The 23,496-nt window shown below is 36.5% G+C and overlaps 1 protein-coding gene across 9 annotated transcripts in view; it reads right to left on the bottom strand.

Annotated features, from left to right (window-relative positions):
* Window positions 1–23,496, bottom strand: part of Fry (FRY microtubule binding protein) — a 475,943-nt gene that overhangs the window by 111,813 nt on the left and 340,634 nt on the right. For all 9 annotated transcript variants that reach the window (XM_087199565.1, XM_087199561.1, XM_087199560.1 and 6 more), the window contains 11 exons: window positions 22,990–23,172; window positions 20,985–21,071; window positions 18,259–18,518; window positions 17,678–17,867; window positions 16,944–17,068; window positions 14,508–14,565; window positions 13,287–13,378; window positions 12,736–12,908; window positions 10,587–10,747; window positions 8,852–8,962; window positions 6,309–6,463 (listed from right to left, as the gene is read on the bottom strand). In XM_087199565.1, the coding sequence (XP_087055691.1) occupies window positions 6,309–6,463; window positions 8,852–8,962; window positions 10,587–10,747; window positions 12,736–12,908; window positions 13,287–13,378; window positions 14,508–14,565; window positions 16,944–17,068; window positions 17,678–17,867; window positions 18,259–18,518; window positions 20,985–21,071; window positions 22,990–23,172 (1,595 nt within the window). The remainder of the gene's footprint in view (window positions 1–6,308; window positions 6,464–8,851; window positions 8,963–10,586; window positions 10,748–12,735; window positions 12,909–13,286; window positions 13,379–14,507; window positions 14,566–16,943; window positions 17,069–17,677; window positions 17,868–18,258; window positions 18,519–20,984; window positions 21,072–22,989; window positions 23,173–23,496) is intronic.

Raw genomic sequence — 23,496 nt, 5'->3', positions numbered from 1 at the left:
TCTTCACTTTTCTGGTGGGCTTTAATTTTCATCAAGGAGCCTCAGAGAGGCCTTCTTTCTGTTGTTCAGTTCTGCTCTATCTTCTCAAGCTCAGAACAGTTTCCTTTATGACCCCTGCAACTCTGCAGTGTGGATCCGGGTAGTGGCTTAGTAAACCCACAGGTTCGGGGGTGGGGGTGCTGGCATCCACACTGCTTACCTTCTTGGCGCTGGGGGTGGGCTCTGCTCCTCGGTGCTCAGGGGTGGTGGTTCGGCGGCCCGAGAGGCTCACCTCCTTAGCACTGGGAGGGGGGTTCTACTCCTCGGCACCGTGGAGGGTAGTACAGTGGCCCTAGAGGTTCACCTCCTTGGTGCCGGGGGAGGGGGGTGCTCTGCTCCTCGGTGCTTTTGAGACCCATTTTTTTCTTAAAAGCAGCTCAGATTCCCTGGTATGGATGGATCTTAAACAACAGTGAGGTAGATGCTGTGGTGTTCTCTTCAGAAATGAGGCATTTGATCTTTCAACTAAAGTGCTGGCAGTTGATGTTCCTGAGCTGAGACCCTTCAAAAAATTGCCTTTATCCAAAGAGATGTGCCTAGGTCAAAGTCATGCTGCTTCCTAGTAGCATGTGGCAAACTCTAATCTGGGGTTATCATCTTTGTTACTCTCTACTTCTTTCATTTTCTCATAGACATGGACCCAAAGGGTATCCTTAATAAATTTTCTATGCTCAAAACAGACTGTCCCTCTCAGAATCTATTTCTCAGGGAATTTAACCTCTGATATGCATAGACAATTAGGCCATTTTGAAAGTACCACAAACACCAAGTTGCAAATATTTCTCTGAAAAATATTCCTAGAAGAGGTCCTGGAGGATCAAATGGCACATTTAAAATTCTGGTAGATATTGCTGAATTTCCCTCCAAAATAGCTCTACCTATTTGCACTCCAAAATGAACACTTTTGCAGGACGGGGGAGTATAAATAATTAAGATGTGTTATGTACATGTACCAATTCCCCACAATGAATGTAATCATTATGTATAACAAACATGGACTAATAACATTTTTTAAATTAAAAAAAAAAGAGGTGAGGGTGCTGCCACGAGAGGACACAGAAGGTAGCCCATGGGGAACAGGCCCTCAGTAGATACTCAGTCTGCCAGTGCCTTAACCTTAGACTTCCAACCTCCAGAAATTTGAGCAATATATTTCTCTCATTTATAAATTAAAATAAAGGATCATTTTCTAAAACTGTTATTTTTATTTTTCTGCTGCTGAGATTGAACCTCGGGCCACAGGGCCAGGAATGTAGCTCAGTGGCTCAACATCTGCCTGATCCTGGGGCCTTGTCAATGCTTTGCACATATTCTGCCTCTGAGCTACATCCCCATCCACTTTTATTTTTAAATGATCACAAGATAAGGTGGGTGCATCTGCTGGCCAGCTGGAGAATCCCTGCAGACAATAGTAGTGATGGTGGAGGCAAGAATAATGGTGAACAATAGGTGACATTTATGTTACGATGTTCTTGGTTCCAGGTACTCAGCCAAGGCCTTCATCTAGATTTGTTATTTAATCTTCATGAAAAACTTAAGAGCGCTGGAGAAGTACTTGTCTGAGTTTATACAGAAGTAGTGGAGTATACACTCTTTTTTTTTTTTTTTTTTTGAGACAGGGTCTCACTATGTAGTCCAGGCTGGTCTTGAACTTACCATGTAGGCCTGGTTGGCCTCAAACTCATGGGAATCCTCCTGCCTCAGCCTACCAAGTGCTGGGATTACACACATGTGCTACCACACCCAGCTTACACTCTTAAATATGTCTAATTCCAAAGAATTCAAGCTTCTATCCACAGCATTTTCAATCCTTAGCCTGACCACAATAGTGTCCTGCATAGCCAGTCCAATTTGGAATTCTTACAAATTGCAGTATCTGAAGACAACCTTTCTGAATATGGAACTGAAAACAAAATTCCCCCCAAGCCAAACAGTAGCAGAAATATCTCACCTAGTGCTCTCTTTTGAGACCAGGACTTAATACATGTATGTTTATATAGAGGAACACTGGAAAATATTGCTGGATTATTGGTTCTTTAGAGGAAGAAAGGGAGTAGACAAAGTCTCCGTCTAATGCAGGTCCATGGACTGGACCATGTATGTAATTAGGGCACTCAATAAGTTGCTTAAAACTGAGCTGTGGAATTTGTATGGAACAGCACTGAAAGGAATAGCATAGATACGGAAAATGCAAGAAACCTAGAGAAGAAAGGAAAATTTCAAGTGAGCATAAGACCACAAATAAAACATCAAAGGGGAGGGGAAGTAAACAGAATTAAGATGTGTTATGTACATGTACCAACTCCTCAGGATGAATATAATCATTACATACTGCAAACATGTACGGATAAAAGTAAAAATACAAAAAACAAAAACTTCTACACCTAGATATTTAAAATATGTTTAGAGCTGGAATCTTTTACGTTCAGTATTAACTACTGAACATTGGCAATAAAAGAGTAAAAAAGAAACACAGCTGTGAGCCTACAGAATAAAAACCAATGATAAATATGAAAGGAAGATTTGATGCAGACATTAAACAAGATATGAAACTATATAGAAAGAAGAGATTTTGAAAAACTTGGGAAATTCCCACTAGCTCTAGCTTATAAGAACTAAATGACAAGGCTGGAGAAGACTTTGAGGTTTTCTGTAGAGAATCAGATTTTCCTAGTTGATAGAGTAGATTACTTCATAGTTTCCCTGGAAACAACTATTGAATATTAAGCTTATAGGGTACTTTCCATGTTTAAGGCCTTAGATAGAGAGACAGATATTACTTAATCCTTAGTCTACTATTAATCCCATTTATGAATAAGTATTTGTAGTAACTTGGTCCAGAGCTCAGAGCCTGTTTAGAGGCAGAGGGATGATTTCAACCTAGCAGTAAGTCTGCTTCCAGAGCTTAATTTTCCAAACTCTGGGTTCTGCAATGCTCCAGCTGGTTACAGCCAAATGAAGCAATTCACCACTCATTAGGGTGTACAGTTTGGAGTCAGGAATCATAAACTTTGCTTGTCTTCCTCGTTTTAGACTCTGAAGAAGACAAATCTTCACTATAGTGATTTTTTTTTTTTTGTACTGGGGATCGAACTCAGGATCTTGCACTTGCAAGGCAGGTGGCGGAACCACTGAGCTAAATCCCTGGCCTCCTTGTTGATAGAAGGATGTTATTCCCTTAAGAAATGGCTACTTACTTTTGAGAATTCAAGTTTTCTAGACTCCATTTAAATTAGGAAAGATTGTGGAAATTAAGGCAAAACAAAAACAATGAAAAAATATACCCCTGAAAGAAGAAACCCAACAAAATTTTTTTGAAATCAAAACTTTTAGCCAGGTATAGTGGTGCATGCCTGTAATCCAGGCACTTGGGAGGACTTGGTGGGAGGACTCGCCAGGAAGACTGCAAGTTCAAGACCAGCCTCAACTACCATATGACTCTGTCTCAAAAAAACAAAGAAATGAAAACTTTGATCCAACATATGATTCTAGAACATCTATTGAAATATTTTAAGATTATGTTGGAAGGTAAAAATAAAAACAGTTGAATTTTCAAGTATTTTAATAGAGAATTCTGGGGAGCTAAGCTAATGACTGGAAATAGCCTGTCCTTACAATGTACCTTGACTTACAACCTTGGAAAGCCTTTTAGTTTTGTTCACAATTTCCTTATCTGTTCCACATTGATCTCACTTTCAGTTGAGGGGAAGGCTGATAAGTACATGCAGAAGCTGCCTGACAGGTAGGCTATTTTCTTTTCTGCTGAAGATTTGCATTTAATAGCTTTTAACCACATATTTAAATGTATTTTATAAAACATTCTTTAACATTAATATTGCCAGTTCTGCCATCATTTTTGCCCTCATGTCTCCTGGTCCTTTTCCAGTCTCATGAGAGGCTCAACACAGTCATATCGTTCTGAGTGGAGATCAGTAAGTTCACAGTAGACACACATAGATAAGGGAAGGAAACCAAAAGGAAGGATGTAGAGAAACATTGTTTTCTCATTATCACAGCTAATGAATAGAGGGACTGATTAACTATATAGACTATCCTTCTTCTAAAACTCAAAGCAGGTAAATGAAATTGACATGATCATTTTAAAAAATCCAATTTTTCAGTTATTTTAAAGTCAATTAAAAATGGTCCTTAATAAGCAAATCTGCTATAAACTGTCATATTCCTCTAAAAATAAATCCAGCATATATTTCCCACTGGAAAAGGAGGAGGTAATTATTTGGCAAGAGGGACTCTGCTTTAGAAATGATATGTAGATGTTACTATACAGATAATGATAAATTTAAAATGTGGTTCGGTACCCATACAGACTTTTCAGGAACATATTTCATAAGATAAGACATTTTGTCACTTATTATAAGCAAACTTAGAGAAAAAGCAAAATCTGAAAACACTAGAATTGCTTTTGGAAAAAAAGTAATGAAAACATTAAGCAAAAATTTCTTAAGCCAATCTAGAAGCCTTTCTAGACTACATAGGCTTAGAATTTATGGAGAAAGCAAATTTAGCTACCAGCTGAAACTTTAAATTCTGAACTTTGTGTTGAAAACGGTCTTAGAGACCAAAAGACTTTTGGATGATACATTAAAACGTCTTGGAATATGGAGGGTTTTATGACTAGACTAGTAATATTTTTGTTATTAGAAATATCATGGAACTTGAGACTATACTGCTAAATTTGTTTAGCATTTATTTGTTTTCCCTAAGGAAAAATACTTATATTTAGTCAGAGAAATGCAGTGTGCTATTTTTTTTTTTGGTCCCGGGGATCGAACTCAGGACCTTGTGCTTGCGAGGCAGGCAGCAGAATCACTGAGCTAAATCCCTGGCCCATGTGCTATTTTATGAGATGGCATGCAATGAAATACATTAGGATGCGGCAATTCACACCAAGTTCCTTTGTAGAAGAGAAGGGTAACATTTATTACTTTTATTTGTGTCAAACACAGAGGTCCAAGTCATGGATGCTAAATACATATTTTTTTTAAAAAATCAAAGATTCATATAAACAAAATGTTACTTTTAGAATGCTGAATTACTTGAAAATAAAATAAAAACACTCTGGAGAAGATTTCCCCAACAATGTTATTTTGGTAATGTCTTACAGATATACATAATTTTTAGTAAAGCTTATATAGAAAAATAAAACCTGATAGAAAATCAGTTTAGGTTATTGTCAACTGCTAAGACTTTTATGGAGATTAAAGTGTATGATAAGAATTCCATTACTAAGATTATGGATAATGTAAGCTTTAGACATGAAAAGTTACCTACTATCTGTACAAAAGAAAGATAAAAAGTTTTAAAGAGAAACATCTCTTTAAATAGCTTGCTCATTTTAAGTTTATTGAAAGTAGATGTCTTCCAACATATTTATTTAGACTCACAGTAGGCTGGAATTTAAAATTAGCTCACTTTTATTCCCTTGATGCAGTAGCTCAAGGTAGCTACTTAAAACTTAAAACACAACATTTAATTAAAAAGAAAAACTGACATTCTGAGTTGTTTTAAAAATAAACGAGCTACATTCTCTCAAATTTCCTAATATATAAGGTATTCCTGGGGATTAGTTTATGGGATCTGGGCAATCTTTTTTAACCCTTTCATCTTAGCTATGCAGTTATTTTAATTGACAAATTGAGAGGATAAACAGCTTCACTAAATGACTACAGGACAAGGGCTGTCATTTTAAAAGATTAAAGTACAATCTTGGGGCTGGGGGTAGGACTCAGGGGTAGAAATGTGTGCCTAGCATGCATGGGGTCCTGGGTTCTATATTCAGCATCCCTCCACCAAAGTGTAATCTCTGGAGTCTCGGGTGCCACATTTCTGGTTTCAGACAAAGGGGACTCAAATATGTGAAAGGCTTCTTGGGTTTGATTTGGCTAACGAGATAGCTGGAACAGGTCATACCTGTTGCAAACATTTCTAGACATTCCTTTAATTGTTTTAATGTATCTTCTTTATCATTTTAAAAATTCCACTCTCATAGCTCACTGTGAATTTCTGGGCAATTCAAAAGAAAGGTACTATGAACAACAAATCACTCCCCTGGTCAAATGAGAAGAATCAATAGAACTGCAAATTTAGAGGGAGCATTTCATCTCTATGGGTTATAGAGACTATTTTATACTCTCATTGGATTTACACAGCTCAGATAATTGGAAAACATTTAGCTCTCACTCATTCACATCAATGAAGAGCAATTTTAATTATACTTGCCACTGACCATTAATTAGAAAAATTCATACCTGCTTCCACATACAGTTGCTATGGCTTTGAAGCAGCCAGATGCAAGTTGGTAGGAACCTGTGTAGCAACGGTCAATGGCCCAATTGAAAAGGTTTATTTGGTCAGGATTAAGTTCCAACAGCAAGACAACAACTTCACAGCCGAGTTGATGAACCTGAATACCAGAGCAAATCAAGTATTCATACTTAATGAGAGAATGTTCTAGAGAAAAACACAAATTAAGCTTAGCCAACATAAATTGGGTACAATGAAAGTAAAGACTATGGTAGTCACTTTGTATAATGTTTACAACACACATTGCTCATCAATGCGCAATGTTCCAAATGAAAATTAACATGTGTAAACTAAATTTGACTATGTAAATCTGTTTTGTAGGGTATACCATTTCTTGATTTTTTAACTCTGAAAAAGTAGTAAAGGCTTTATTGTTAATATTTTTTTTCTGAAAAATATGGATAGTTAAAAAAGAAAATATAAAAATGGGTATCATTCATATATATATATATATATATATATATATATATATATATATGAAGTCTTTTAAGAAAAAAGTCAGAGGGAATATGGTTTTAAGGCTTGATTGTAAAATATACTGTGAGATGCTTAGCTACCAGTCTTTCAAAAAGTAGTAGTCTCTTAGGAGGAATAAGTTCAAGAGATCTATTTTATGGGAACTATAGTTAATGATGATATATTGTATGCTTAAAAATGCTTAAGAGACTGAGTATTAAGTGTTTCCACCTCAAAAATGGTAATTCTATGAAGTAATGCATTTGTTAGATTTAACCACTTTACAATGTATATATTCTTTTTTTTTTTTTTTTGGTACTGGGGATCGAACTTGGGTCCTTGTGCTTGCACAGCAGGTGGCGAAATCACTGAGCTAAATCCTTGGCCCCAATGTATATATTCTTAAGAACATTATGGTGTCCATGATAAATCCATACTATTTTGTATGTCAATTGAAAAATAGTTTTAAAAAGAAATATAGTTTCAATAGACTTCATAATCAGAGGCTTTCATATGAAAAAAAAAATCACACTGGATACAAGTAATAGGATACATGACAGAAGATTCCCAGTAGCTACTGTCGAATACTGGGTGATATTCCTCACAGAGAAGCCTGGTGCCTGGAGTTTACATTCCTTTTAGAAAGAAACATTTCTCCACTTTTTCCTGAACTTGTCCATTCTTCTTGCCAGTTGCAACTAGGTGGAAAAGAACAGTTCCGGCTTCTTTGTTTACTTACTGGGTTTCATCCAAAAGGAAGTGATATTCTAAATAGATGGTCAAGCTTCTTTAACCTAGTTCCTCTTCCCCCACCACTTTATGTAATATGCAGCAGATAAAAGTTCATGATTCTCTTGTGAAGGAATTGAAAATAATATTTCATTAAAAAGTAGCATTAGTTAGTTTGACCTGAAAGAAAATCAGCAAGTTTTGCTGTGCTTAAGAAACTTTATCCTGTGGTATTAGAATACATCACGGGGCTCTATCTTCTTCCCAGAGGCAACTAGTATCCTGATTTCTACACCACTAATTAGGGCTATTTTAAAATTATATACAAATGGAGTTTTATGTATCTTATAATTTGTATCTTCTGTGGCTTTTATTTACATTTCCCTGATGGTATGGACTGTGCCCTCTCCAAATGCATATGTTAAATCCTAACATAGAATGTGATGGTACTTGGAGATGAATCATTTGGGAGGTAAAGAGGCCATGAGAAGCCCTCACGAGTATGATTAATGCCTTCTAAATTGGAACCTAGAGAAATCCATTGTCAGTTCTGCCAGATGAGGACACAGCAAAAGATGGCCATCTATGAACCAGGAAGTGAGCTCTCCCCAGACACCAAATCTCCCAGCACATTAATCTTGAACTTCTCAGTCTCCAGAATTGTGAGAAATAAATTTCTGTTGATAACCTACTCAGTTTATGCCATTTTGCTAAAGCTGCACAAATGAACTAAGCTGTGCCTGTGAATCTTAATTGCCAACTTGACTGGATTAAGAGTCTCCTGGGGAGGTGACTGGATCATGTGTCAAATGCTTAGGTCACTACTGACCTTCTTTTCTTTCTACCAGATGCATTTAAATTTATAAATTTTATTCTAAGCAAGGCTTTACTTACAGTCTGTCTTATTATTATTCGCAGAAAAATATTTTCTGGTGTCCAGCGTTACTTATTCTTTGACTCACTAGTTACCTGGAAGTATATTTTAACTTATCTTTTTACTTTTTATTACCAGCTTAATGCTACCTTGAATACAGATCAGAGCCTGTATCATTTCAACTATCTAAATTGTTTTAAGACTTGATTTATAATCCAATTTCTGTCAATTTTGGTAAATGTTACTGTGGTTTTAGTCACTTTACCATAGGGGACTAACATACTTTACCCAAGTGAGTAACACATAAATCTGTACTTGTGTGTCTGATATGGGAAGAGACTGTGTTTTGAGCAATGCTTACACATTTTAGTAACTCAACCAAGGCAGAATCCCAAAGACACAAGCACTATATTTTTGTCTACTACTTACTCGTAAATCTTGACAAGCCAGAATGTTGTCGAGCCACTTATATAGGTAGCCATCAGGGGAAAGACCCACATTGTCAAAAACAGGGCCGCAACACAATACTGCTGACATTGCCTGATAATAAAGACACAACAAAACATGGTAATGAAATCTGGAAAAATGTATCCAACTAGCTTTACAGAGCATAACTATCAAATTTATAGATGATGATTGCCCTTTACAAGGCAGTTATTCTTCCAAGATTTTAAAGCATTCCTTAGAAGACTTAATAAGAAATACCAGATTCAAAATCTGTTTAAACAAAAATTGAAAGCCTATAAATTTAGCTTTTTGGACTTGTAATTTTTTAATATAACAAGTTTTTATGATGAATGAGTACTTAAAATGTCCATTTCATAATTTTTACTTTTTTTAATGATTTCAAGTGAATTCTGCTTATAAGATAAATCTAATTTCTTAAATTTTTTGACAAATATTTGACTAACGTGTTGAATTGACAAAATGTGAAAAAACAGAAATGATGGTCCTTAAAGGTAAAGTAAATGAAGAATTTAAATTTTAGAATCTTCAAGGGGGTTGAGGAGGATGTGAAGATGAGACATCTTGGCTAATTTGTACTTGGCAGGTCCAATGGACTGTCAGACCATTATTTAAATAGACCTCAAGGAGCTGAAAGTCAACCTGAATCAGTAACCAATGGTGCACATGTCAGAGCTGATATATAGTTACTTTTCTAAAGGACATTAGGATGTAGGGTACAGGCTTCTGAAAACTGAGAACAGTCCTCACAGTATGGAAATTTATACCTAGTACTCTTCTATGATAGGAGGAGACAAACAAGTGCATATAGCCTGTTATGGCTTGTGTTTAGATGTCCTCCAAAGCCTCATGCAGACATAGGTGGGGCTTTTTCAGAGGTGGTTGGATCTAGAGTGTGTGACTCTAGGATTGATTCATGGTGCAGTGCTAGGTAGGATCAAGGGCACTAGGATTAAGGCTGTGAGCGCTACCCACCCTAAGTAGCCTGGGTAAGATATAAGGGATAGAAAGAGCTGTGGCTGTCCCTTGCTTGTTTTGCTACCTTCTGCCCGCCATGAGCTGTTTCTCCTCTGTGATAGCCCTCTGCCGTGCCACCCTGCCCTGGAGCTAGCCGATTATGGACTGACACCTCTACAAATGGTGAGCTTAATAAACTTTTCCTCTTTTAACTTTGGGTGTTGAGTATTTTGTCTCAGCAATGAAAAAAGAGATTAAGACATAGCTCTTGGTCAATTTTGAATCTGAGGTGATTTTTTTGTGGGGGTTGGAAGACAGTTGGCAAGACAGCTACTTAAGGAGCAAATAAGGAGTTGGCTCTCTGGATGAAAAACTGTAGCACTTTAAAAGTGTGAGCCCAACTCAAATATTTACATCTTTTATACATATCTAACAATCTGTGTTTAAATGAGTATATTTAGAAATTTTAAGACAATTTATGTATTAATATGTGTGTTACTATCCATTTGACTTTTTTGTACATGAATTTATTATTTTATTATATCATATTACTTATTAAAATCTCTTATTTTGGGGGGGCATTGCTGGGGAGCAAACCCAGGGTTTCGTGCATGCTAAGCAAGTGCTCTTTTCCTGAGTTATACCTCCAGCTGTTGATATTATTTTTAAGGCATGGTTGCTGGTTTAAGGAAAGAGACCATTGAGCTGACAACTGGCATTCAGTGCGGAAAACATCACCTACCTTTAAAGCACAATACTGGTATCTTGTAATCTGATGATTCCTGTCACTGTACCGGTCCAGAGGAGTAAACATAATGCTGAAGGGGCCTGCCCACTGGCTAAACAGGATGAAGAGATGGTGCCTCAGGCTTTGCTGGGGGAAGAGAAATCTTCTGTGGTGAACTAGGGAGAAAAACACAGAGCTAGAGTCTACTGGATGAAAACAGTTTATATCACTACTATAAATGCCCACTACATTTATAGGAAAGCAACAATTTCATCTTTTAACTCCAATTTTCTTTCTTTCCTTTTTCTGGTGGGGAGGTGGGGGGTGGGGTGGGGTGGATGTGGGGGATTGAACCCAGGATCTTGTGTATGCTAGGCAAATGTTCTACCACTGAGCTATACCTCCAACCTCAACTCCAGTTTTCTTTAATAATGAGACTAGACTTTTTAAACACAGGTTTCAATGTGATTTTCTTTCTATGTATCTACTCTTCCTTTTCTCATGCTCTCATGCTGCAGCCAATAGCACTAGGACTCAGGGGAAAGTAGACACTGAGGATGAGACCTACACTTCCTAATTGATATCTAGAAAACTGCAACACTTCTCACTGGGCTGCTGCTTACATAACAAATTTTTCTGACTGCTATTGCCCATTGTTATGAAGAACCGTGGAATATGGTAGACTCTCTATTCCAAACAAATGTTTTTTAACTGAAGAAGTCAACTCAAATCTTAATTTAGCGTCATTAAAGATAAGGAGGACTGGTAAGAAGGTTAGTAACATCAAAATAATGAAAACAGAAACAGTTGAGTTGTAGCTTTTTGTAATTATATAAAAAACTCAGAATAATTTTTTTTGGTACTCGGGATCAAACTAGGGACCTTGTGCTTGTGAGGCAGGTGGCAACAACCACTGAGCTAAATCCCCAGCCCTAGAGTAACTTTTATACCAAACTGAGCAGCTATTTTGTTTCCTATGCTTAGAATGAAAATGTTTTACACCAGTGGTGGTGAACTTATGGCATGTGTGCCGCAGTGAGCACACAGAGCCCTCTCTGTCGGCATTCGAGTCAAGTTGGCCCAACAGCTGAGCATCAGATGACAGTGCACACAGGGGCAGTGCTGGCACTTTGCGATAAATAAGTGGGTTTTGGGTTGCAGTTTAGGCACTTTGTCTTTAAAAGGCTCACCATCACTGTTTACTCATTTACCCTGTGAAAAATAATTCTCTCAATATTACTGTAATTTTTAATAGAATGTAAAACATATTAAGCAGTATAGAATTTGATTCAGTGTGTTGACTGGGTGGAGTTAGATTATTACTAAAATTACATGTTCACAGAGAAGTACAGACAAAATATGAAAAACTGAAGTTGGTATGAATGTTTTCTCTGAATTACTTCCTTCCTATGGAAATCATAGAGCTCATTTGCAGGTGGAAACCAAAACAAAGAATAGAAATAATAAGCACAAAATCAAATTTAATCCCTATCATTCCCTTTGCAACTCCACTGAGTTATGACAACTTGTTCTTGTGTATTTTCAAGTGGCTCAAATAAAATAATCCCATTCCATGGGATTAATATGAGAAAATGGAAAAATAGGAACAAAATCTTTGTAAATAGGGAGGGCTGGAGGGGTTGAAGGGAGGGCTGGGAAAGGTGAAAAACAAGAACCAAGAGAGACTATGTAAAGGTGCAAATTTCCAATGATGAATGTCATTATATTGTATACCTAAAATGTACCAATTATTAGAATGAATAATCGATAATGTAAAATAGGAAGAAAAGGTCCAAAGTGGTAGGGGTAGTAGGAGGCACAGGGGAAAGGAAAGAAGGGAAAGGAAAAAATGATGAGAAATGGAAAAAATGGAAATAAAGTCTTTGTAAATAGGGAAGGGTGGAGGGCGTGAAGGGAGGGCTAGGAATGGGGAAAAAATAAGAACCAAGATGCATTATATAAAGGTACAATTCCCAATGAGAAATGTAATTGTGTTGTTTACCTACAATGTACCAATAAAAGAATTTAATACAAAAAAAAAAATAATAATCCCATTCCAGATCTGCCTGTAGGCCACTAGGATGTAAGAGCAAAGCACAGTGACAAGGAACACAAATGGTTTCTCAAGCATGTAAAGTAATGTATAATGTTGTATTACTTTTACCTGGAACACACTGGATCAAGTTGGCCACCATGGCACTAAAATGTGCCCGGATATCTTTAAGGATTTCAACTTCTTTGTCATTTTCAGCTTCTAGGAGCATTCGGGTCAAGTCCACATATTCTAAGAACAAAGCTCCAAGGGCTAAAGTATCTCTTTCTAAGGCTCCATTTGTGCTGAAATGAAGGAAAATTAAACTTTTAGGCAATCTGTCTTTCCATCAGTGTAGTACATGTTTCATGAAATATAAAATTCACTGTCAAGGGCTGGGGATTTAGCTCAGTGGTTTCGCCGCCTGCTGCGCAAGCGCAAGAACCCGAGTTTGATCCCCGGTACCAAAAAAAAAAATAATAAAAAAAAATTCACTGTCAGAATTCATACAGCAGGTTTGTTACTAACTTAAATGCATTTTAAATAGCATATAAAAAAATCTAAGCCTTTTTCTTTAAAAAAAATATTTTTAAGTTAATATATTTAAAAGGAGAGAGAGATGGATAAAAAGACACAAAGACCAGTTGGGTGCGGAGATCAACTCCGCAGAATTTTGATCCTACCTGTCACTTATGACACCAGCATCAGCCAGAAGTTCAAAAATTCGAAGCAGTTGTAGCCTTAACAAGTCTCGCCTTTCTCTGCGTTTCTTGTTCTGTGTAGAAAGAGATAATACCACTTACGGTCATAAGCAAAACAATATGAATTTTGCTTTAGGAAATTATATTAAAGAAGGCCATAATCTGGTGTTTTCAGTTTTCTAAGTGGAGAAGACACATATTTGCCCTTCTTCCCAATCCTTAGAGACAATGCTTGCCATTACACACTGCGAGGGAACATATCACAAGTGGGTTAATAAATATGTATGAGGAGGAAATGTTGAGAGCTAACAAGCTCCATTTCCCAGATGTTTCCAGTGTCTGCCGAAAGGCTGAGCATCTGAAGTGAGTGGAAAGGGGCAGGAGACAAGTTGGGTATGGAAGGACTGTTTCTTCTTACGCTGCTTTTTTTTGGCTATTTCTGTTATCATATGTGCTACTACGTGAGATGCTTATTTTCCAGTCCCCCTCTTTTTTTTCTGGTAACTCTTATACATTAGAAATGAATTTTGAAGTCAGTTCACTTCACAAAAGATAATGTGTGGTGCCACATCAGACAAGCATTCTTCTTCTTCTTCTTCTTTTTTTTTTGGTACCGGGGATCAAACTCAGGTCCTTGTGCTTTTGAGGCAGGCAGCGGAACCACTGAGCTAAATCCCGGGCCCACAAGGATTATTCTTGGTTATTGATTTCTTATACAAAAACAAAACTAAAAATCAAAATTAAATTTTAACTCAAATCTTTTGCAGAAGAATGTAATAAAATTTAACATGCACATGACTGCTTCGGTGTTTTTTGTTTTTTTTTTCTGTTTTTTTGAGACAGGGTCTCACTGTAGTTCAGACTGGCCTTGAACTGACTATGTAACCTAGGCAGGTCTCAAACTCACCACAGTGATCCCCCTGCCTCAGCCTCCTGAGTACTGGGATTAGAGCATGACCACGCCCAGCAGTTCAGTTGTTTTGCACTGATATTTAGAATATAAAATTCTTTAAAATACAAACCATATTTAATAAATACTTGTATACTGAAAGTAATAAAAATTACAAAAGTTAAAATATTAAGATTCATTGTTAAAGTCAAGTTAGGGTGTTTGTGTTCTTTAGCACAAACTAGTGGATTTGATTTAAATTCATCCAGTGTCCAAATAAGCCAAACCTTAATTATTTGAATTTAAAGTCTTACCTCTGGTCTTCTTTCTAGTGCCTCTTTCATTAATGGATGAAGTTCTTCCACCAATTCTCTGTGGAGGAAAAGGTCACATTTGAATTTCATTGATATTGATATCAAACTTGTCACCAAGTACATCCATTCCATCCTAAATTGCTTTTTTCACCTCGCTTTTGCTATAAAAATCTCTTTTGTCTGCTCCATATACCAATCATGTGATGAACTGAAGTAAAGTATTAGTCTATAATTTGAATTATTGATCTTACTCCCAGGTCTATGCATACAATTTTGGCTCGGTACATACTTGTTAACTTAATTTTGATCTACTGTTCTACAGATCTTTGTTGCTAAAAGATTTTATATGAACAATTAAACAATATTTCTGAGTACTTACTAAATTGAAAGCATATTACTACCAGCTATGAAAACAAAATTGAATCTCTGAATACAGAGGAAGAGGTAGGTGCAATTACTATGATATTACCTTTGAAATCTGTGCTTGGGAGATTGATTTATAGTTGAGTTTAAAAATAAGTCTACGGATTTCCAAACTAAATTTATTTGAGTTATATGATAAATAAAAATGTTGGCAAGTACTATAATAGGTTCTCATCAAAACCATTTTTCTCATGTAGTAAAGCTGTTTTGATCACATTAGTATATATCTTAAATGTTACATGTTCCACTTTATCCATCCCCAGCATCTGTACTTCTCAGGTTTATACTTGCTAACCTGATTAGTTGTGCTCTCTAGAAAGTAACTTCTGATTGCTTTGTCAAAACAGATAAAACTGTGATATGTAGCTTGTTGCCAGACTAGGATCTAGGTATTTTGTCTATAATACATATCATGCTTGAAAATTGTGTACTGTCTGGTAGGCTATTTTGTGCTATTAAACATCACCCTTCAAGAAAATCCAAGGAAAGGAAAATATCAACTACCTGCAATTCTTTGCTAAAAGACAGAGGATCTGGATTCTAGTCCTGATTTCTAAAATACAGATGTTAAATTTTCATTAAAAAAAGGACTACTGTTAATGGCCTCCTCTACCTAACAGCTATTTGGCAAATATCTACTATGTGCATATTCATATTTAATATATCCTCTCAAGATTTCTGAAATGTATTCTATTATATCAAATTTTTAAATTAGAGATATATTTTATTTTTATTTGTTGTACTTATTTTACAGATGAGAAAACTGAGGCCAGAGACATTTGGCTCATGTGGCTGGTCAGGTGAATATTGCCTACCTCTAGGAATAATCACAGGGCAAAATATACAAAAGGGCCCTAGAGAGAAGAATGTTAGGTAATTTTGAGAATTTTTATTTTCTTGTCATATGTCTATATGATGCTTAGTTTTAACTAATAAATAGTAAAATGCTGTTGTAATAGTTCTCAAGTAATAATATACAATTCTTATTACTTTTACTATTACTTTTTTAAGGATAAAAATTTGACTATTGTAAATCATAAAATGAATTGTTTTCACTTGTTTCTAAAATATGTCATTAATATTTATTTTTCAAACAGTGTGTCTCATAGATGTTTGGAGTGCTTCCCTTTTTATCTGCATGGAAAACTGAGGAGAGGGAAGGAGAGGAAGGGAAAATATAAAGAATTAAGGTGTGTTATGTATATGTACAAACTCCTTACAATGAATGCAATCTTTATGTAGTGCAAACATTTACTAATAAAAATAAAGTTTAAAAAAAGAAAACATAAATAGAGCCGGGGATTTAGCTCAGTGATTTCGCCACCTGCTGCGCAAGCACAAGGACCCGAGTTCGATCACCGGTACCAAAAAACCCCAAAAAACCCAAAAAAACCCAGAACTATAAATTTTATTTTTTGTCCATAAGGGTTTTTGTGGCTTAGTTAAAGCCATCAGAAGCAGCCTAAATGAACACTGTATGATGCCTTTTTCAAAAGGTTCTGGCATTGCCTCAGATGGAACTGTTATTTGACAGCAGATGCAAAATAAAGGACACCAGGAAGTCCAGTCTGCTGTTTCTATCAAGGCAGTGCCTTCTAAAAAGACCAACCAGCTAAGCTGAACACACCCAGAAGGGTTCTGAGTGTCACCTTTAAGAGCCTGTCACGTGAATGGCTGAGAAACAGACACTGTTATTATTTTAATGTTACATCCTTCGAACAGCTTGGCTAACTGGGGATTGACAGAAATTATTTTCATTTATAGTTATCTGAAACAAAACATGCAAGTGAAATAAAATCTGAGAGGCAAAACCAAAGTTGAATTCTAACAAAAAGTGAAATGTGAGGCAGTTTCAAGGATTTCTTATTATATGCAAGCAACCAAAGGGGACATACAGGAAATTGAGCCGACCTAGAACTCCAGGCGCATGCCAATACACGCTAAATTCAGGAAAAGCAACTACAATAGCAGCAGCATGTATGAATGTAGAAGAACTCAGTAAGACTACTGTACCTGAAAACAAGAGAATTTGTTCTTCCAAATCCTAAAACTAAGGACTCTGTGATCTCAATGCTCTCTAGTCTCATCAAAGGCACCAACTGCTTTAACAGAACTCCCACCGATGGGGTGCCTATGGCCTGAAACAAGTGGATTAAAAGTGAAAAAGAAGTAACATGGTAACTGATGTTTCCTTTAATCACATGATGATTCCATTATAACAGTTTCAAAGTAATGAGCCACATCCCAAGGCACTGCCATCATTTCAGGAAAAAAAAAAAGCACAAATTTAATGCAGAACAATGAAGGTATTTCTCTCCTGGGACAGAAATTAAAAAGAAAAAAAATATACAGTCTTCTAGTCTTCTTTTTTAACCATTTAAGTCAATAAAACTGTCTTTGACAAAATAATTTAATGAAGACATGGATTTAAGGTGAAGACTTGGTGAACAGTGAGAGAAATGTGGTACGTACGACATGGACCCAACCTCAGGGCACTAACAAATACAAATCACTCTATGACCTTAAGTAAGTTTCTAAACTTCTCTTTATCTTTAATTCCCTACTTGCCGGAAAGGAGTAATAAATTATTCACATAATACTCAATGGAACTTAGAAATGTGTAGGATGAAAATCTGATCCCATAATACTCCAGATGGCAGGCACAGTGCAATTTGCACTGGGAACTCTAGACAAACAAGCTAAAAAAAAACCTTACAGAATAATTCTTCTGAAGCATGTCATGTCACCTTGTTATCGTAGCTCACTGTACCATCAGGTGTGGTCGCCATTATTTCAGGAGTGGAAGCTCTTAAGTGTCCTGGGCTCATAATACTGGGTTTTGCAACTCCAAAACAGAGAATAAGGTAATTTCTCCACAAAGTAACATAGTTGTCTCCGCTGCCTGCTGTGCTGGTTTTCTTGGCATTAATTGGGCTGCTAGAAAAATGGAGCCAAAGATAAGAGTGAAACTAATTTTTCAATTTTAAATATCACTTTTTAAAGAAAGATCATAGGAAGTGCTAACTAGTGTTAGACAGCTTCTGTCAATGATGTTGTTCAGGAAATATCTCCAAAGGATGAGAAGTTGACTAGAAAAACTTTAGGTCCCTTTCACCTGAGATCCTATATCTAGATAGTCACATTGATTATTATGGAAAAAATCTTTCTCTAAAGTTAAGACAAAACTTTCTATTTTTACTCAATGTTAAGAATTCTGTAGCACAGAAAATTAAGAAATTAGAAGCGATTACTATATTTTAATCTCTTGTGTAAAATGACAATTTAAGAAGGCAAATGGTAAAACAAGGAAAACAGCTGGATCCCTTACTTGGGGTCAACCAACGGCATCACAGACTGGAGCCGAGTGAATGCATAAGGCCAAGCATAGCTGAGGGCTGTGGGGCAGTGCTTGGGTAGGTTCTCCTGCCGAAGGAAGCTGAAGAGGCAGAGGACCCAGGGGTCTTTGACAGACTGTGCAAATATCCAGACGTGGGAAGGGCTCTTCACGTCATAATGGCTATTGACCAGGACAGCATTCCATTCCACCAGCCACTGCAGATCCACATTGTGGGTCAGTGATAATGTTGCCTGCAGGCACAGAGGTAGATAGGGAATCAAAGCTGAATTGAAATGATCCATCCTCACCACAGCTCTGCTTGAGTGCTGCTGCTTGCATAGTACCTTTCCTGATCACCTCTGCAATGGGCCAGCTTTGGATCTGAAACACCCATCCTACATGCACCACATAACATGCAGGTGAGGAGTCATGTGTTTCCTGTGCTAGCCTTGTTGATAAACTTCTGAGTGGAAAGGTCAGTTATCAGGGTCATAGTTTCAAAGTCCAAATGGGTAGTTTGACAGTTTTCATGTTCCATGGTATTGCACATCAATACACAGAAGCTGCTCACTACATATTTGTGGAACGATGTACGATGTATGATATTAGTTGATTTAAACCATTTTAAATTTGGATTTACCACTTTAAAATCCTAAAAAGTTACTCATCTCTGAGATGCATATGTTTTTATCCTTGCATTTAATATAAAGCTTTTTGGTTGTGACTTATGTTTATTTAGGTTGAAATACCTTTATTTTGACTTAGAGAGATGGTTCAACAAAAGTTCCTTTTGTGAAGGCTATTGTGTGGGTGATTTTTCAGATAATTACTTATTCTTGCCCTATGATAATCAAGTCAAAACAATACATTTTAAAACTTCCATGAAACATATGTATAGATGGATAAGTTCTTATAATTTATTCTCTTTTAAGTGCAGATATCAGGGTTTAGAGGTTACTGGTTTTCAAGTAACCTAGCCATTGTGCCAGAGAGAAGATTGCCTTTTAGCTTATTGGGCATCTAAAGTAATCTATTTTTCCATTTGGTCTATGTGTTCTCCTGGGTAAATGATAATGTAGAGGCTTCAAAGGTTAACAGGCCAAAAGGGGCAGAGCTGGAACTTCAGAACCTGAGAGACGAAATTTCAACACAGTCTCTGTCCAAATCCTGTGACTTGGGAAAAAATGCACCGAACATCCCAAAGTCCCTTCCTGCTGCACTTGTGACTTGGGAATTACAGTGCTGATCTCACCTAATCTTTCAGTGAATTCCATGAGATAATGGATATAGAAATACCGGCACAAAGTTGGCACTGCTTCCCCGTTCCTCTGCTCCTCTATCTGTCCATCTTGTTAAAGGCAATATTGCTAACCTGGCTATCTCTGGCTAAAGATTTCGATTCTGGTGAACAGAACAAAATCACATTAATAAAACATATGCATATAAAACAAAAAAAAATGGACTACTCTATTTCATATTAAAACAATTTAAACTTCCAAAGGAAGTAGAACTACTTCACTATCACTGTTAAGGTCCGTCGTGCCTGGTTAATAGTTTTAATGATTTTTTAATTATTATGCCTATTTAGAAGAACAAAGCTACTAAAAATAAGGATCTGTATTCAATCTCAGCTAGAAAAGGCCACAAAACTCTTCAGGTTTTGTATTCATGTCTAAGTATTCAGCAGGTATATGTATCGGCATCAGCTGTGTGGATTCTGCTAGTTGTCCCAGATTGTCCTGTTTCTCTTCAGGTATTTAGCTGCAATGAATCCAGGTTCTCTTACTGTACTTTTAACATAAAAACTTAGATAACAAAAATCAGTTTCAATTTCTATTTAACTTGCACAGGAAATTGAAAGCTAAAAGGAATAATGTATTTGTGTAGCAGATAAAGCTCTACAAGATTCAAAGTCCAAATGGACAAGTCTAGGCTCTATCTTTTTCCTTCTGTGTAATGGTGGGCCTTTCTCCCCTTAATGTTTCTTTTTTGTTTTTATTTTTCCTGGAGCTGGGGATTGAACCCAAGGCCTCATATGTAACCTACCACTGACTTACAAACCTAGCCCTCCTCTCCTCAATGTTTTGGAGTTTTAATAATTGTGAGGGTCAAATGAGATAATAAATGTGAATGTATCCTGTAGACTATAAACCTCCACACGAATAGAAGTTATCATATTAAGAATTTAATACAAAATGAAGAGTTAAGCACAATAGTGAGACATACTAAGTATTAAATACAAAGATTAAAGACAAATTAATTTTCTTTAAGAATCTGGAGCACTTTTTTAGTGATACTAGGGATTGAATCCAGGGCTTTCACATACACACACATCCCCAGCCCTATTATTGTTTAGACAGGTTCTTGCTAAGTCACTAAGTTACCTAGGTTGGGCTTGAACTTGGGATCCTCCTGCTTCCACCTCTCAGAATGCTGGGGTTATAGACATGCACCACAGTGTCTGACCTTAGCACTACTGGAAATAGTAGATTTAAATTTTGTATTCCTAAGGCTTACATTTTGGTTGAAATGTATGTGAATGTCTGTTAAACTATCATGTGAAAAGCTAGTCTTGTTTTCCTAAATATCTTTGTATCAGTTTATTAATCTGACATGAAGCCCCAAATTTGTCTATATAATTTCTGACTCTCCTTTTCAGTTAGGTCCAGAGCTTATATTTAAGAAGCATTAGCAAGCAGAATCAAATGTGTACTCACCGAATCCGAAACGGCTACATGAATAAAACTTTCAAGAATGGAAGAACTGAGCTGATCCATGACATCAATCATTGGCCTGTCATCGTCCTGTGCAAAGGGGAGGTGATTACTTTCAGGGGAAGAGGATCGCTTCCCAAACCCACCCTCCCTTGGATACATCAAGCCTAACAGCTTGTGAGGTAGTGATAAGTGGTTTCTCATAGATAAGTGAGTGCCAAGAAGGTGAAAGGCACTGAACAAAACTCCCTGTGGCTGTGGGCTCAGTTCTTCAACTTTCAGTGGGAGATAATTAGGGTTCCAACTTTTTATTTGTTTGAAGAGACAAATCCCTGAATTTCAAAGACTTGTACACATACATGATAACCTAAATACTAGTACTACGGATTAGTCACTGAAATATTCATCTTGTCAATGTAAAAGAACGAAAACTGTAGAAGAGCATGCTTTGTCAGACCATTAAAATGGTAATATTTTAACTCATTGGCCTGTTAAAATAACTGATTAATGCTGATTGCTTGAATTTCAATCCTAAAGGAATTATACGAGAGACTGGCCACATACATTCTTTGTGGTATGTGGGTACTATACAGCTACTTGATAAAAAGGAGCAAATTAAAAAGGGAGGGAGAATATACTATTGAAAGTTCTACGTAAGTAACAAATATATCCATGTATACCCACATGTATATGGATGTGCTCACATTTGTCATTGCTTATTACAGAAGAACTTGGAAATATGGAACAATTTTTAGAAGCCTTATAGGAAAGCCCTGAAATGTATGTGTGCATGAGTATTGCTTAACAAATCTTGTGGCTGGTCAAAGAAAGCAACATATGAGAATATCAGTGATACAGTCAGGTTCAGTGGTGGTGTACCTATGGCCGCATGGCACAGCCAGCTGTTTGTTATCACTGAAAGCTCTAAAAGGTTTGCCATCATTGGTCTGGTTGAATGGAAAGTAAGAACATGGGAATTTAGAGACATATATACCTGGTTATGTAAGACCCTACTGGTTGATTTGGGCTAAGGCACTTAAGCATTAAAAACCTCAGACTCAGTACTTACACTGGGATAAGAACAAAGCTATTTCTTATCGTGAGGGTTAAATGGATAATATTGTATAATATGGATATGGAATAGTGCCTGCCATGTGCATAGTAAATGTTATGGTTGTTATTACCATAATTAGAAACTTAATGGTAGTTCACTTGAGTACAACATGTCTTAGAGATCTATTTACTAGATAGCAGAAATATGGCCCTGAAATAGCCCACAAAGGTTATCTGAAGAAATGTGAACAGAAAGGACTGTGATGAGCTTGAAATTATTTTGAAAAAGCAGTGACCACACTGAGGATCATAAGACCAAGATTAGTAATTGAAAACAAGAAAATAGAAGGTGGCATTTTAAAAAGAAGTAGGATAACACAAAAAGCTAGTCCTTTCATCATGCTACGCGTAGAGCTTGGTCAGATGCGACAACATCTGTACAGCACTTGACCAAGTGCAGGAAGTTAGCTGGAGGTGATGATGTTTAATGGGTGGTTTCCTTCTCCTATCTCAAGAGGACATAATTTCTTGTGGTGTCATCTCTGTACCATCATCAATATTAAACAACTTCCAGTTAGCTGGACTACTTGTTTTGGTACCTTGATTGTTTTAAATGAGATATATTATATTTTGAAGTTAATTCTCTAATATAAATATAGTATCTTCTTCATTAGAAGTACGTCGAAATGACCCATAACCTAAATTAATCTTAAAACTCTTTATTTATTGGTAAAGAAACATTCCTTAGTGAAGCAGGAACATTCTTTTTTCAATTGCTCTCAGAGTATACTGCTTACCTCTAGTAGATCAAGAATGCTATTACATAATTAAAACCTAATAATGCATCAAAAATTGTGTTGACACATTTGACATAAAACCACATGAAATTGCAATATATTATAAATGGTTTTTGACTGCATTTCAAAAAGAAATGAATTAGAAAAGTGATCCATACCTCGGGCTGACCCAGGGCAACAAACAGAGCTCGAATTTCCTTGAGTATTAACACAGACAGTTTGCGTGTGGCCACTTGGAAGCTGCAGAGTAAAACCAATGCAAATCCTTCAACAGCATGGAGGACACTGCAGTGAGGGCCACGTTCTGACTGAGCTCTGTGGCTGGAACCATTTGGAATTAGCTGTTATGCAATAAGAACATTCTATATTCAGCAAAATAATAATGCCCATCTGATTTTTATGATATTAAAATATGTTACAATGGATTAGAATCAGACATGTTTATAGATTTGTGATTATTTATGAAATATCCTAGATCCCTTCTTACTTTACAGATCAGTTGTTGCTTTGGAACTATCAACCATTCGTTATCACTGATGAGAACTTTTCAAAGGCTATTAGTGCTAATAAAAACAAAACTGCTTCCTTCCATACTGTTTGGGGTTAGACTATACACAAATCAAAGTGACCTAACTTGGTTTCACTTAAATTCTCTATAGACTTAG

This window comes from Heterocephalus glaber, unplaced genomic scaffold (assembly GCF_053883595.1).
Source record: "Heterocephalus glaber isolate CG9 unplaced genomic scaffold, H.glaber_assembly_v1.0 deba00001720, whole genome shotgun sequence".
In the NCBI taxonomy this organism is placed as follows: Eukaryota; Metazoa; Chordata; class Mammalia; order Rodentia; family Bathyergidae; genus Heterocephalus; species Heterocephalus glaber.
Note: the sequence above shows the minus strand (reverse complement) of the source record. Positions and strands in the feature narration are given on the sequence as shown.